The 15,727-nt window shown below is 42.7% G+C and overlaps 1 protein-coding gene and 1 pseudogene across 1 annotated transcript; one reads left to right on the top strand and one right to left on the bottom strand.

Annotated features, from left to right (window-relative positions):
* The first annotated feature begins 750 nt into the window (after window positions 1-750).
* LOC131474353 (nuclear factor 7, ovary-like) lies at window positions 751-5,335 on the top strand (annotated as a pseudogene).
* A 1,400-nt stretch (window positions 5,336-6,735) lies between these two features.
* On the bottom strand, window positions 6,736-14,559 carry LOC131474371 (core histone macro-H2A.2). Its single transcript, XM_058652189.1, has 9 exons — window positions 14,331-14,559; window positions 12,510-12,687; window positions 11,339-11,445; window positions 11,054-11,251; window positions 10,029-10,133; window positions 9,838-9,937; window positions 9,140-9,229; window positions 8,611-8,785; window positions 6,736-7,359 (listed from the first exon to the last, which is right to left on the bottom strand). The coding sequence occupies exons 2-9, from the start codon at window positions 12,679-12,681 to the stop codon at window positions 7,194-7,196; spliced, it is 1,113 nt and encodes a 370-aa protein (XP_058508172.1). The 5' UTR covers window positions 12,682-12,687; window positions 14,331-14,559; the 3' UTR covers window positions 6,736-7,193.
* Window positions 14,560-15,727: the final 1,168 nt, after the last annotated feature.

Below are 15,727 nucleotides of genomic sequence, written 5' to 3'. Positions count from 1 at the left end.
GGAGGTCTACTTACATATATTATATTATATTACTTTGTGTCACTTAAATAAATATAAATTAAGATTTTTAAATGCCGAAGTGACAAAATAAGACATTTGAACTTGGTGATGGAGGCAGCAGTGGATCAACAACTCCTGTGTGTGTGACATTAAAATCACTGATTTTCTCTGTGGGCTTTGGTGTGGGAGAGTGAGTGGTTTACAAACGTCAGTTTCCTGTCGTAATGGTCTGTCTCACAGTGAGATAAAGATGCTTACATGTGACATAGATATCGTAGACTTTATCTTACAGCTGTTTTTCACTGAAGGTGCATGTGACTCATACAACCACACCTTTTCCATCTCCTCGCCTTACGTCTTTATTTCCTTGTCTAAACTCTGACCATCTTATCTGTCTCTGCTTCCTCGTCCTCGTCCTCGTCCTCCTCCTGTGGTCCTGCTCTTCCTCAGACTCTCATACATTAGGAGGCTTAACATTCCTGCAGTAAAGCCTCTGCAGCACAGGCTCAGCTTTTCTGTCCTTCAGTTAGCTGCTCCAGCTCCATCCGTCCTGCATGTAATTTCCTGTCTGTCTTAGAACCCCCCCCCCCCCCCCCACACACACACACACACACACTTATTTTAACTTCTGTGTTTCAGTTACAAAAAGAAGCAGAACTTTGTTCTGAACCTGAACAATTAGGGGGAATTAGCCCAGCTTCACCCCAGCTTTCAGCTCAAAGACTGGCGTTCTTCAACGAGCATCCCGTCATGCCGCCGTTGGAGGACGCTGAGAAGTGTGGGTGGTATTTGTAGAACTCTGTAGAGGGTCTACAGAGTTCTCGGTTCTCTGCTCTTCTCCAGAGAAAGCCTTAAGAGAACCCTTTAGTTTTCGGTAAACCACACTGGATTTCTGAAAGCACAGCTTCTGAGATGTGCTCAACCAGTCTACTGAGCATGATCTTCACCAGAACTTTCCCTGGGATTCCACGGCTGTTCCCACAGGCTGATCTGTGCCCTCTCTCATTCCAGGGAGAGGGCACAGGAGGTGTCCTTCTGTCCTGTAGCCACAGCTTCTGTAAAGACTGTGCGAAGACATGGTGAGAGACAGTTTGACAGTTTGTAAGAGAAGGTCTTCAAAGACTGAACCACCATGTAACCTGGTTTTAAAGAACACGTGTGAGACCTTCTTACAGGAGTGAGGTCAGAGGTCTTCAGAGGTTCATCAGCAGTCAGTGTGTGTGTGTGTGTGTCTGCAGAGATTCAGAAAAACACATCGATGAAGCTGCACAACAACAACGAAGCAACTTCAGGAAACTCTGGAGACCTTCAAGAAGAACTTAGAGTCTGGAAGAAGTTCAGGTGAAGTTTGATCAAACAGCAGAACACATGAAAGTTCAGGCCCGACGCACAGAGACACGGATGAAGGAGCAGTTTGAGGAAGAGGAGACCAGGATGGCTGCACTGAGGGAGGAAGAGCAGCAGAAGAGTCACATGATGAAGGAGAAGATGGAGGCTCTGAGCAGAGAGAGAGAAGCTCTATCAGATACAGACGAGCAGAGAGCTGAAGACTAACCCCCCTGCTGGAGCTCTGATAGACGAGGCCAAACACCTGGGCAACCTGGCCTTCAACATCTGGAACAAGATGAAGGACGTGGTCTCCTACAGTCCTGTGGTTCTGGACTTAAACACTGCTCATCCAGACCTCATCCTGTCTGAAGATCTGACCAGAGTGAGACCAGGAGCCAGAAAGAAGGTTCCTGATAATCCAGAGAGGTTTGATCTTTACTGCAGTGTCCTGAGCTCTGAGGGTCTGAACCCAGGAACTCACAGCTGGGACGTCCAGGTGAGAGACAATAAACGGTGGATGGTGGGTGTTTCTGAGTCTGACATGCTGTCTGGATTATGGAGGATTTTATGGAGGATTTTATATGGATACTATGAACTGTCACCAGATAAACACTCTGTTCTCCAGCTGAAGAAGAAGATCTAGAACATCAGAGTGACTTTAGATTGAGACGGAAGAAAACTGTCCTTCTCTGATCCTGATACCAACACACACACACGCACACACACACGCACACACACACACGCACACACACACGCACACACACACACACACACACACACACATATCCATACATTGCCAATTCTGATAAAGTTGATTTTCACCCAGTGAAAGTTTGAGTGAGAGACTGTTTGTTTGTTAAAGGGACAGTTCAGAGAACTGAAGCCTTTAAACTTCACCTCTTTCACGCTTTTCACTCGTTCTTCTCTCCTTTTAGAGTTTGTTGTTTTTTCACATGTATGAAAGTGATTTCACTGACACTTTTCTTAAGGTTTGGTTTAGTAGACGTTTGATTTTCACTGACACGGTTTCATTTCAACCTTTATCAGAGAAGAAAAATCACATTTATCAACAATAAGCACGCGTTTGATCAGATGATAAGTGGTTTTGATCAGATAATAAGTGGTTTTGATTAGATAATAAGTGGTTTTGGTTAGATAATAAGTGGTTTTGATCAGATAATAAGTGGTTTTGATCAGATAATAAGCGGTTCTCAAACCCGGAAGTGTTCTCGCTCCGCCCATTTTTACCAAGTATGCATCGGAGGTGACTTAAGCGTACTTGCGATGGCCATGTATCCCAGAATACATTTCGGCGGAGCATAGCAGCAGATAATAGAAATAGAAATCTGAAATAAATATTTTTCTGTGTCCGGAACAAAGTTTTAACATCATTTGAGGCGAGAAATGAGTCATTTAGAATTTAAACATGTGGTTTGTGTATGAAGATACGACGTATTGATAGTCTGGCAGCGACGTTTGTCGGAGGTGATAAGCTCCGCCTCTGCGGACGCTCGGCGCTCACTGTGCCCGGCACAGAGCAGCGTTACCTCGGCCTGTCCTGATGACATCATGACGTCTCTGTCATTAGATGCTCAGTGTGATCCATAGATTTGTTGTTGACGTGTTATTTTGTTTTTAATGGAATCGTTTTGACCTGACAGTTTGAAAGTTTGTATATTGTTAATGTTTTATTTATTTTAACTTTGAATTTTAGATTTATATTAAAGTCGCACAGTCATTGTATATGTATTTAAATATAATAGATAGAAATATAATAAAAGTTAAATATTTAAAATGTGAAAATAATAACAATATATATGCATTTATTAAAAGTATTTCATGTTCATTTATCAACACTGTAGGTGGCGCTAATGAGGCTGCAGCACTTGGCACCAGCCACCATTCAAACAGCAGAACAATACATACATACTTGCATACTTGAGTATTGAGAAACTGACACACACACACACACACACACACACACGGAAAACTCTGACTCAGCATTATGCTGTTCACACACACGTGACTCAGCAGTTTTTGTTGGACTGTACCTTTTTTCCTTCGACAGCTGATAAACTCTCTGCTCTCACTCTTGGACAAAGACTTGAAGGTGTGATCAGGACCAGGTGTGATAAAGGGGGCGGGGTTTAAAAAGCAGGGCGGGGTTCTGTCCCTGTGTGTCATAATGTCTGCATCGCTTGTCTCACTCAAGGCAATACTGCCCTCTAATGGCGTTAATGAGAACTGCGTTGTGTTTCACCTCCATGAGAAATGAACGCGATCCAATCTCAGATTATGATGAGTCACTGTTGGTGTCAGCTGTTCACATGTGGATCAATTCTTTATAGATTCAAAATACAAACAAACATCACATTTATGATTCTATATTCAAATGAGATTAGGTTTAGATTAGTCCTTGTTAGATTACATTATATTATATTTGATAATACAAGATTAAAATTAGATTATTTGATGAGTCTAAACTGTATTGTATTAGATTAAACAATACTGGAATCAATTTAGATCTACATCTAAATGAATCTAGATTAAAATGATACAATTATTAGAATCCATTAGATTAGCCCAGAATGGTTTAGATTAGATCAGATTACATTTTATTTATTGATCTGCACCACACAAGAATGCAAATGCAAAAAATAGAAATAGAAGAATAAGCAAAACCACTAAAGAAGAGGAAGAGAAATACAAAAGTATTTGATTAAGTGGTTAAAAAAATATTTGCATAAATATAAATATATGAGAAGAAACTTTCAACAAAACAGTAGACTTATGATAGACAAGAACCAGACTCTGGACCTGATGAGGATCAGGGAGATCAGGTCTAGTGTGAGTCGTGGCTCAGAGAACTCCAGTTATGTGGCTCCTGCTTATCTATAGGATCAAACATGGCATATTCAGCTGTGCCAACAGAACCCCCCCCACCCCCCCCGGACCTAGGCATGGCACCAATGCTGCCACTCGAGCTTCACTTCAGCAGCACTTTTCAAAAGAAGTCTGTGCTCATTCATTTCAGAGAATATTTGCTCAGATGAGAGAGCAGCAGGAATATTTGACAGGCTTATAATCCTCCCCTGCACAGCAGCGCCCTCTGGTGAAGATACGACTAACACATCTGTGTGGTACATAAAGCACCACTCACACACCTGTGTGGTACATAAATCACGACTAACTCATCTGTGTGGTACATAAAGCACCACTCACACACCTGTGTGGTACATAAACCACGACTAACACACCTGTGTGGTACATAAAGCACGACTAACTCATCTGTGTGGTACATAAAGCACCACTCACACACCTGTGTGGTACATAAACCACGACTAACACACCTGTGTGGTACATAAAGCACCACTCACACACCTGTGTGGTACATAAACCACGACTAACACACCTGTGTGGTACATAAAGCACCACTCACACACCTGTGTGGTACATAAAGCACCACTCACACACCTGTGTGGTACATAAACCACGACTCACACACCTGTGTGGTACATAAAGCAGACTCACACACCTGTGTGGTACATAAAGCACCACTCACACACCTGTATGGTACATAAAGCACCACTCACACATCTTTGTGGTACATAAACCGCAACTAACACATCTGTGTGGTACATAAAGCACCACTCACACACCTGTGTGGTACATAAAGCACCACTCACACACCTGTGTGGTACATAAAGCACCACTCACACACCTGTGTGGTACATAAACCACGACTAACACATCTGTGTGGTACATAAAGCACCACTCACACACCTGTGTGGTACATAAAGCACCACTCACACACCTGTGTGGTACATAAAGCAGATTCACACACCTGTGTGGTACATAAAACAGACTCACACACCTGTGTGGTACATAAAGCACCACTCACACACCTGTGTGGTACATAACATCAGGGTCCTCACCGTGACCTTTAGTGGCTAAAGCTGAGGATGAGGATGAGGATGAAGAATTGATGGTTCCTCAGACGCGTTGAGGCGTCTCCAGCTGTCACTGTGACAGGACACTGATACTCTGATGTGTTTCTTCACGTTCACGAGTGGCTTCAGAAAAACTGTGGCTTTAGTCGCCGCAGACAGGGAGAGTCCATGTGAACGGAGGGAGGGGCTCGTGTCTGCAGCTGTTGTCGTTAACGACAGTTTTATCCCCGCTGTGGACACATGTCTCGATCAAAGGAGGCTGCGGGGGGGGGCGTGACCTCACGCGTCCATGTCCCCGATGAGAGACGACACCACTGTCTTATCGCTCTCTGCTGAGAGACACGGAGTCTCCACGTCCACTGTCGTCCCGTTGATTTACCGTGTGTCTGTGTGCCATTTTAATTTGAAATGATTTATCTTTATTTCACCATTAAAACAACTTTCTCTGTCTAGAAACTGAAGTTTGTAAAACACTCACACTGTGTGTGATGTTAAAATCACTGATTTTCTCTCTGGACTTTGGTGTGGGAGAGTGAGTGGTTTACAAAGTGACACAAATGTCAGGTTCTTGTTGGAAATTAACTGTAACGTCATTCTCCACACAACCAGAGACATCGTTAAACTGATACAGATGAAAGTTAAATGTTTAAATATTATACACAACTTTAATATTTGAATTTTGTGGTCGAGTAAATGTAAACTTTAGATAAACATATTTAATTTATCAACAGTGTGACATAAAGACAGTCAATGAGGACATCTCTATGGTGTATATTGTGTACTTTACTGCCCTCTTGTGGCAGCGGCAGGCTCTTGTCTCACTCTTTTTATGAGGAAACTTCACTTCCGCCAGTTTTAAGTGTCATATTTGCTGATATTATTCCTCAGGTCCTGACGGTGGCGCTACAGCAACCCCATTTAAACCCTTTATAGAAGAGTGAAAGTTCAAATGTGTGACAATCACTAGAATGTCAATGTAATTATGCACATTATGGAGTTTATCTCTCTGTTTATTTAAAGTCGTCTGTAAACACTGAGCTGCATACATCTTCACTTTTTACGCAAGAAAACTGAGAAAATAAATATTCATATTTAAATATTTAATACTGTGATTTAAATATGATAATATTGTATCATAACTTAAATATTCTGATTTAATTCTGGTGATAAAATTTCAGAAATGTACCCCAAAAACTTATAAAAGCACATTTACATAATCTCTGAGTCAAAATTGGCAGATTACTCCGTCATTATTATTTAAATAATGTGATTTATCCAAAAAAAAAAACTACAACGTAAATAACTAAAAACAAATTGGCTGAAACAGTGAGAAATATAAATAGAATCACATTTGATTGTAATCTGAGTGAGGAAATGATTAAAATCCTGCCCCCTGGTGGTTGTTGCAGTCTCAGATTATTGAAATGGTAGAAAAACAAGCCGTTGTAAAAACACGTGGTGTAAAAACATCTGGGTCTTTATTTCAAAGCAAAAAAAATGAGAACCACAGTTTTTTCCTTTCTTTTTTCTTTTTTTATTTCTTAGTAAACTAACTGCATCAGAAACTACAGCAGCCAGAGAGGAAAAACTAAAACTGTTATATTTGTACATGGAATGTAAAAACATCAGAGAAAACAGCAAATGATCTAATCTATAAAGAATTCATCTGGTGAAGGGACAGCGGGACATAAACATCAACGACACTCACAAATAACAGCTTTTTTTTCTTTGTTTTTCTTTATTTCTTTATTATTATTATTATTATTTTTATCTCTTTAACCAAAAACCCTACTGTCGTCGTGTCTACAACAAACAACACTGAGAAAGTAAAAACATGGCCGACTACACACACACACACACACACGCGCACACACACACACACACACACACACACGTGGGGGGGGGGGGGGGTCCTCACTTGGCGTCCAGCTTGGCCATTTCCTGCAGGTAGATCCCGATGCTCTCGCTGTCAAACAGAACAAAGTAAATGTTTTTCAGGGAGGAGCTGGCGGACGACACAAAGTGGTTGGAGATGGCCTTGAGGATGAGCTGCGCGGCCGTTTGCTTTGGGAATCCGTTCCTGTGGGAGACAAGGTCACAGCAATCATCTCCACTGACAACAGGGGGCGCTGCATTCTGCTCACTCTCAGTGTAGCAGGACTCTGGCGAAGTCTGTAAACGCCTCATTTTTCCACAACACCAAACCTCATCGTTGATTTTGACCTCATGTGGACACAGGAGCGGTCTACTGCTGCCCCGTGTGGTCACTTTGTGTCACTAACATAAACCCAAACTACTTATCTCAAACACTGAAGTCATTACATGTCATTACATGTCATTACATGTCATTTAGCAGACACTTTAATCCAAAGCGACTTACAAGGGAATTGAGTACAACCTGCCAGGGGTGGAGTTGAACTTGCGACCATGAAGTCTTTGCACACAGGGTCTTAACCACTGAGCCACTCCACCCCCACACTAAATTACACATTTGGACTTGAATGGAGGCAGCAGTGGATCGACATCTCGTGTGTGTGTGTGATGTTAAAATCACTGGTTTTCTGTGGGCTTTGGTGTGGGAGAGTGAGTGGTTTACAAACTTCCGTTTCCTGTTTGTCTAACAGTGAGATAAAGACGTGAACCTGCTGTTAAGATACCGTAGACTTAAACTAAAGTACAAAAGACTCAAGGGACAGGAAACCACTCACTCTCCCACACCAAAGCCCGTAGAGAAAATCAGTGATTTTAGCTCAAAGGGACACAGGAGCTGCTGATCCACTGCTGCCTCGTGTGGTCACTTTGTGTCACTTAAATAAATCTAAATTAAGATTTTCAAAGGCTGAAGTGACAAAATCAGACATTTGAACATAGTGATGGAGGCAGCAGTGGATCAACATCTCCTGTGTGTGTGTGTGTGTGTGTGTGTGTGTGTGTGTGATAAAATCACTGGTTTTCTCTGTGAGGTTTGGTGCAGAAGGTAAAGGTTTGTCTTTACAACGTGTCACAAACCTCAGTTTCCTGTCGTACAGTGAGATAAAGACGTGAACACGTTCTTAAGACATCGCAGACTTAAGCTGACGCTGTCAAGTCGAAGTCTGTGTGTGTGTGTGTGTGTGTGTGTGTGATAAAATCACTGGTTTTCTCTGTGAGGTTTGGTGCAGGAGGTAAAGGTTTGTCTTTACAACGTGTCACAAACCTCAGTTTCCTGTCGTACAGTGAGATAAAGACGTGAACACGTTCTTAAAACATCGCAGACTTAAGCTGACGCTGTCAAGTCGAAGTCTGTGTGTGTGTATGTGTGTGTGTGTGTGTGTGTGAGAGCGTCGCTCACCGTCCAGCAGGAAGTGAAGGGAACGCGACAGACTTGAGCTTCTTCTCTTCTGCTGCTGACAGACAGTTCTTCACCGTCTTCTCCAGCTGGTCCTCACACTTCTCTGAACCCCACTGAGGGACGTTACAGTGGATGATGAAGCGAGCTGCCATCCCACTGGCCTGACTCACCGCCACTGCACACACACACACACACACACACACACTGAGGCCTCATCTTTAACTTTCATGACAGAAAAATGAATCACTCTCCCACACCAAAGTCCATAGAGAAAATCAATGATGTGGCTGGTCTACTGCTGCCCCGTGTGGTCACATTGTGTCACTACTTATTTCAAACACCAAATTCATTAAATAACACATTTGGAATTACTGATGGAGGCAGCAGTGGATCAACAACGCTCACTGATTTTACTGATGAGGTTTGGTGCAGGAGCAGAAATGTCTGTGTCACAAAGAAGTAAAGCAGAGAATATATATGTTCCTGATTTCATAGACTAACAGTGAGACAAACACTTGAAAGTCAGTACCTGACGCCACCTCTAGAGGTCCCTGTGCTTTCCGCAGCTCTTTCACTGCGTCCAGGAACTCCCGACCTCCGGCCTTCTCCAGAGCGTTCCCTGAACACACAGAACCAGAACCAGAAGAGATTAAACACACTATTCTGTATATATAAGAAAAACACTGCACACGTTCCTTCATTCTGAAGTGATTGTGAAAAAGCAGTAGATCGTCGGCATAGAAACCAACAATAATGACCCAAAAAAAAGGAAAATGTGTGAAAACGATTTTGTTTTTGATTCATTTCGCATCATAAACGTTTTTACTGTAAATTACATGAAATTCTGTATCAAAACAAACACTTTTATTGTGAAATTGAGCCAAACTAAAGTAAATTTTGTCTGTTGTCAACTGTAAATGATGCTGAAAAACACAATAAGACACTTGATGAATGCTAGAATCTTGCTTTTAGTATATTTTAATGTATATATTTTCTACATGGTATTGAGTATGTTGTATGCTTTCATCGTTGTATCCTAACTTTAATTATTCCTGTTTAAATGAAGGTTAAATAACTGTTTAGGATGCATGAATACAGTTGTTATTTTATGGCTTTAATATAAAGAACCTGTGCGATGAGTTTGAACATCATGAAGATACGTTTCAGAAACGCTGAGTGAGGACATGTGTGATCTAACTGTCCACAGTGTGTGAAACGCGTCCTCACCGACTCCGTCTTTCAGGTCCATCTCTGCATTGGTCGGGTTTATGATCCCCTCCACCTTGATTGTTCCGATCTTGCTGATTTCACTCTCTGTTAGTGAAAGCTGTGGATGCACAGCGTCAGCAGGTCGTCATGTACTGTACCATTTTAGATTTCATATTATTTACACTGACATGATCCATAATGTACGTCACCTTTTGTCCGAGGAACAGACTCTTTGCAGAGAGGATGGTGAATCCGTCTCCTGGACCGTCCTCAGCCGTGGAGTTTGGTACTGAGTCTTTGTCGTTGTCTGTGCTCTTTGTCGAATGGAAGAGAGAGAAATGAAAGTTTCAATTATTCAAGTTTTAAGCTTCTCAGCTCGCTGCCTAAGGAGAGAAATTCATGGTCGACTGAAGCCCTGAAATTTCAACTCAAAATCGAGTGGGGGGGGGGGATACGTTGACATCAACTGTTGAGGAATATTCAGATGATTTGTCTCATGTCCTCACACAGAGACACAGAGACACTGAACGCAGTAGGTCAGCTTCGCGGCTGAGACACAGATAGATCACTGCCGTTGTTGTGGGCGAGTGCGCCTGCAGTTATAAAACCAATCAATGATTATTAGACCAAAACACTGAAATATGTCAATTATGATATGATCATGTACTCAAAAGAGACGGAGCAACAAAACGAAGACGAGTTAGCTTAGCATTTTATATGATGTTTGTAGTCGAGCTGTGATATGAAAACTGTTGCTGTCAAACTTTGCATTAGACTTTTTTAGACGTCTGTGATGTCTGTGAAATCTGTGAAGTCTGTGATGTCTGTGACGTCTGTGAAGTCTGTGACGTCTTTGACGTCTGTGACGTCTGTGAAGTCTGTGACGTCTGTGATGTCTGTGAAATCTGTGATGTCTGTGAAGTCTGTGATGTCTGTAAAGTCTGTGATGTCTGTGAAGTCTGTGAAGTGCGTGACGTCTGTGACGACTGTGAAGTCTGTGATGTCTGTGATGTCTGTGACATGGATGTTAGAGGACGACTGACTGTAGCTCAACATGAAATAAAACCACCGGACGTTCTGTAGTCTTTCTGTCTCCTGTGGGTTGGGATAATACGAAGACAATCAAACTTCAGTTTCTTATTAGTAACGGTTGTCAAAGACATGTCTTCACTGCCTGCCTCGTTTGTAAACTGTCTCTTTAATGGTCCTCCATGTCCCTCCCGTACAGACTGACCTTTGGCTTTCGTCCTCGTTTGCCTTTGACCTTCTTGAAGGTTTTGACGGGCTTCTTACGCTTTGAGACCTCCTCCTGCTTCTCGGGGACGGACGACTGGCTGTCCACCTTCACGCGTCCTCCCCGCTTCTTTGAGAGCAGCTCCGGGTGGATGCGGGGCAGAACACCGCCATTTGAGATGGTCACGCCCCGCAGAAGCTGCCGGACGACACATTTCAAGTGATGAGTGAGAGAGTTCTGACGACAACATGAGTCGCCGCCTCCACAGACGATCGGCTGTTTTACCTGGTTGAGCTCCTCGTCGTTAGCCACAGCTAGTTTGATGTGCCGGGGAGTTATTCGGCCTTTCTTGTTGTCCCGAGCTGCGTTTCCCGCCAACTCCAAGATCTCAGCTTCGAGGAAAGAAAACAAAAACACAGTGTAGAAACCATCAGATATGAAAGTGAGGAAGTCTGACAGCTTTAAACCCTTCGTATTCTTCTTTTAATGTTACAGGGATAGGCCACGATGAGCTGACATTTCCCTGAAACCAGCCTGGAACCTGGACATTCAGTCTAACTGACAACATGGCTGCCAGAAGAGATAAACTATTTAACAAATATGAAAATATATGTCAGCTTAAGTCTATAGTATCTCCAGATTATGTTCACTGCTTCATCTGAACTTCAGACAGTACGCAGCCCTGGAGGTGACATAGACGGACTTTTTAAAGCGATCTAACGAGATAATAAGTCGCACACGCTTTATAACTCACATGCAAAAGAAAATAAGTCACACATGCACTTTACTATCTCGCACACGCGCTTTACTAAAGTTCACGAGTGCTTTACTAAAGTGTACGAGCGCTTTACTAAAGCCAGATAATAAGTTGTACGTGCGCTTTACTATCTCACATGTGCTTTTTACTAAAGTGTACGTGTGCTTTACTAAAACCAGATAATAAGTTGCACGTGCGCTTTACGATCTTGCATGCGCGCTTTACTAAAGTGCACGTGCTACTTAGTACCCTAACCTCCAGGGCTCCGTAGTTCCCCGCTGTTTGAACAGATCTGAGTTTGTTTGTTTTTTAAATGTATCTGTCATTTTACAGATTGTCTCACTGAAGAAAGAGTTGATCGTAATTGTTGACATGTTCAGCCGTTGTTGTCTGTCTGGATTCAATGAAGCGTTGATATATAAAGATACTGTATATATGTAAGCGCTTTACTCTTCGTCTTATTATCTGGGTTAGGGTTAGCGTGCGACTTAAAAAGCCTTTATTTTGAATGAAAACTCTCCCACACCAAACCCCATAGAGAAAATCAGTGATTTTGAAGACAGAATTTTAATAAATAAGACATTTGAACTTAGTGATGGAGGCAGCAGTGGATCAACATGTGTGCTTTGATGTAAAAATGCCAGTTTCCTTAATGGACTTTGGTGTGGGAGACATATTTCCCTCTTCCCGGTACCTTACCTGCCAGGTACTCAATGACAGCTGCCATGTAGACCGGCGCCCCCATGCCGATGCGGTATTTGTGCGTGCCTGTTCTCAGGTACCTCATCATCCTCCCCACAGGAAAGATGACGCCTGCCCGGGACGAGCGGGACAGCTTAGTGGCCTTCTTCTTTCCTCCTCTGGCGGACATTTTCCTCTGGACTCACAGGGATTAAAAAAGAAAAGGAGTGAGACACACAAACAGCTGCACACAATAACACACGCACACACAGATACTGTAGATTGTGGGTGTTGATTTTTCCAGCACACTACAACACACCGAATGACCCTGAATCATCCACAACACACACTGTAAAACAAAGTAGTTCCACTCAAACTGGACAAATCAACCATTATTTATTTTCAAAATTGATAAATAATTCAGTTTTAATCGTTTCTTTGATATAAGGAGCAAAGAAACCAGGAAATATTCACATTTAAGAAGCTGAAAAATCACAGAAACAACAAAACCGATCAAAATGTATTAACATAATAGTTGACTAATTACTTTAGTATTCAGTTAATAATTGATTCATCGTAAAAATGTTCTTTGTCCGATATCCAATTATGTGATTTTGACCATTATGGTCAATATGAGCTAATCTAATCTAGCTAATCTCAAACTTTATATACAATTTGTGCATAATGTTGCAAATTACAACTACTTCCAAAATATGTTTTAATATTTATATATTTTATTATATTCATATAATATTTAAAAACATAAACACATGTAAAGGTTTAATAAATGCTGGGAAATTCCTGCAATTTGTTTGTTTGGGGACATGAAACAAATCCCCGGCGACCCACCTGTGGGTCCCGACCCAGTCTTTGGGAACGACTGAGCTAATCCCTGTTTTTTTTTCATATACTTCCTCTAAGTGACCTGAACACCCTCTGCTTATCTTATTGAAATATTTGTTTAACATCAGAGGACGTAAACACACACACAGAAGCGTACATTTCCCTCTGAATTCTGGGAAAATTCAGTTAAATTTGGCTTCAAATTTGAATGTAAACCAGGTTAGTCTGGGTTAAACCATGTTAAATAGTTTAGACGTGTTTAAATCAACTTAAACATGTTGTATTATGAGTGAAAACAAACATACTGTCGGTGAACTAGTGAGTAAAGGTCGTTTTTGACAAAGACTACCGTTCACTCGCGTGTGTGTGTGTGTGTGTGTGTGTGGGGAGGTTCATGTACTGCGGCCTCGCGCCAGCTAACGCTTCCGTGTCCGAACTAATCAACGCTCCTGTGTCCGCGCGGACGAGGAGGAGGGGCATACATATATGTATATTAATGTGTGGTGCGCGTGCGGTGCACGTCCGCGCGCGGCGCGTGAGCAGCGGCAACACCGCGCGAGCCACTCAGCCAGGGCCGAACTGTAAGCTAACCTAAGTGTACAGCTACGCAGCTACGTTAACACGCGCTAAACTGCGCTCGAATCGCATTTTCACAGCAAATAAACACGTCGTGACGACATTACTGAACACTAAAATGTGTATTTACGTGTTTATCAGTGCTTGTTACGTCACAGAGAAGAAGGAGGAGGAGGAGGAGGAGGAGGGTGATGTTCGTTAGCGGCGCAGCGTTAGCTTGCTACAACAGAAGGCGCCGTAATAACGTCTTAATAACAAGCCCCGCCCGCCTCCTTTACGCTGTGTAATCACATTAGACGTGAAATATCAAGCGAACCCCGTCTCTCTGGATCAGCGCCCAGGCATGAAAAACGAACAACACCCCCCCCCCCCCCCCCCCCTCTTCCTTCCCTCTCCCACCGCCTCCCCCCAAGTTTCTACCTGTTTTCTCCTCCGCAGACAGACAGGAATCGAACCCTCAGCCTCTGCTGCTGCCGCCGCTGCTTCTGCTACTGCTGCACGGAACTCAGGCGGCGCGGACGGTGCTTGAGGTTCGGTGTATGTGCTGCTCGTGAGCGTAATCCTGCTTCACAACCTGAGGAAAAAATAGAAAAAACCCACACACACACACACACACACACATGCATACACACACACAGAGAGAGAGGGAGGGAGGGAGAGAGGGAGAGAGAGAGAGAGAGGGAGAATCAGGAAGAATGTCGTGTGTTTGGAGGCTGGCTCTGTCTACTGATGCTGCAGAGGGGAAAAATTCAACACTGGGAATTAAAAAAGAGGGAAAAGAACATGAAGTATAGAATTAAAGCTCTAGTATGTAACATCTGAGATAGATCACCTGCTAATTCTGTATGTATGGAATTAGATCTGTGTCAATATTTATATACAGAAGCAAATAAAACATCGATTTAATGATTCAAAAATATTGTATTTTATGGTTTGAGAATACACTCGTTCTTTGCGCTCCCTCACTCATTCCCCGTCGACATCGGACAAAAATAATTGAGATTTTTATTTTGTATTTTGTTCTTTTCCTGGCCATTTTTCACAGTTTTCACTTTGTACAGTCTGTGATAAATAATAATTATTATTATTCCCCCCCCCCCATATTGTCCAAGCTTTATCTGGTACATGTGTTAAATAAGGCTGACAGAGTGCAGACAGTGATCCTGGAAAAAGGACAGAGGTTAAAATGGTCTTCCACATTCCTTCATGTAGCCTGTAGAGGGCAGCAAAACACCAGCTTTGGGCTTTAAGCAGTGGACTCGCCTCAGTCGAAGTCCTCGTCCTGCAGCAGCAGTAATAATAGTAATAATAATAATAATAGTAATAATAGTATTATTCTGGCTGTTTGACAGGATTCAGGATCAGATTCACTTCACTCCTCCAAACAGCAGACAGTGAGTGATGAGTGTAAATCATTCACTTTAGAAGCACAAAATCAAACTCTGGTGAAAACTTCACCCACTCGTCACGTTTTCAGCCGAGCAACAGCACAGATATATATTGTTAGTACCAGTGGCGTGCACAGGTAGACACTAGGTGGTGCTATAGCACCTGCCGTTGCCCTCTGTACCAAGCAAGTGCCCTTTTGAAAGTTGGTTGTTATTTCAAACAGTGTATGTGGCCCATGCTGACATGATCATCTATAAATTCTCCACGATTAAAACCGTGTGATAATTAATATGCCACCGCTCCTCCTCCGCCGCACACACCTCTCTTCCTTTGTCAACGTGAACGCGCAGAGAGCGCACAAACGGAGGCACCTGCAGCAGCAGTGCACATCTGTGGCCCGCACACACCTGCTCCCGGCCCTGTCCCAC

Source organism: Solea solea, chromosome 15 (genome assembly GCF_958295425.1).
Source record: "Solea solea chromosome 15, fSolSol10.1, whole genome shotgun sequence".
NCBI classification, from domain to species: domain Eukaryota; kingdom Metazoa; phylum Chordata; class Actinopteri; order Pleuronectiformes; family Soleidae; genus Solea; species Solea solea.
Note: the sequence above shows the minus strand (reverse complement) of the source record. Positions and strands in the feature narration are given on the sequence as shown.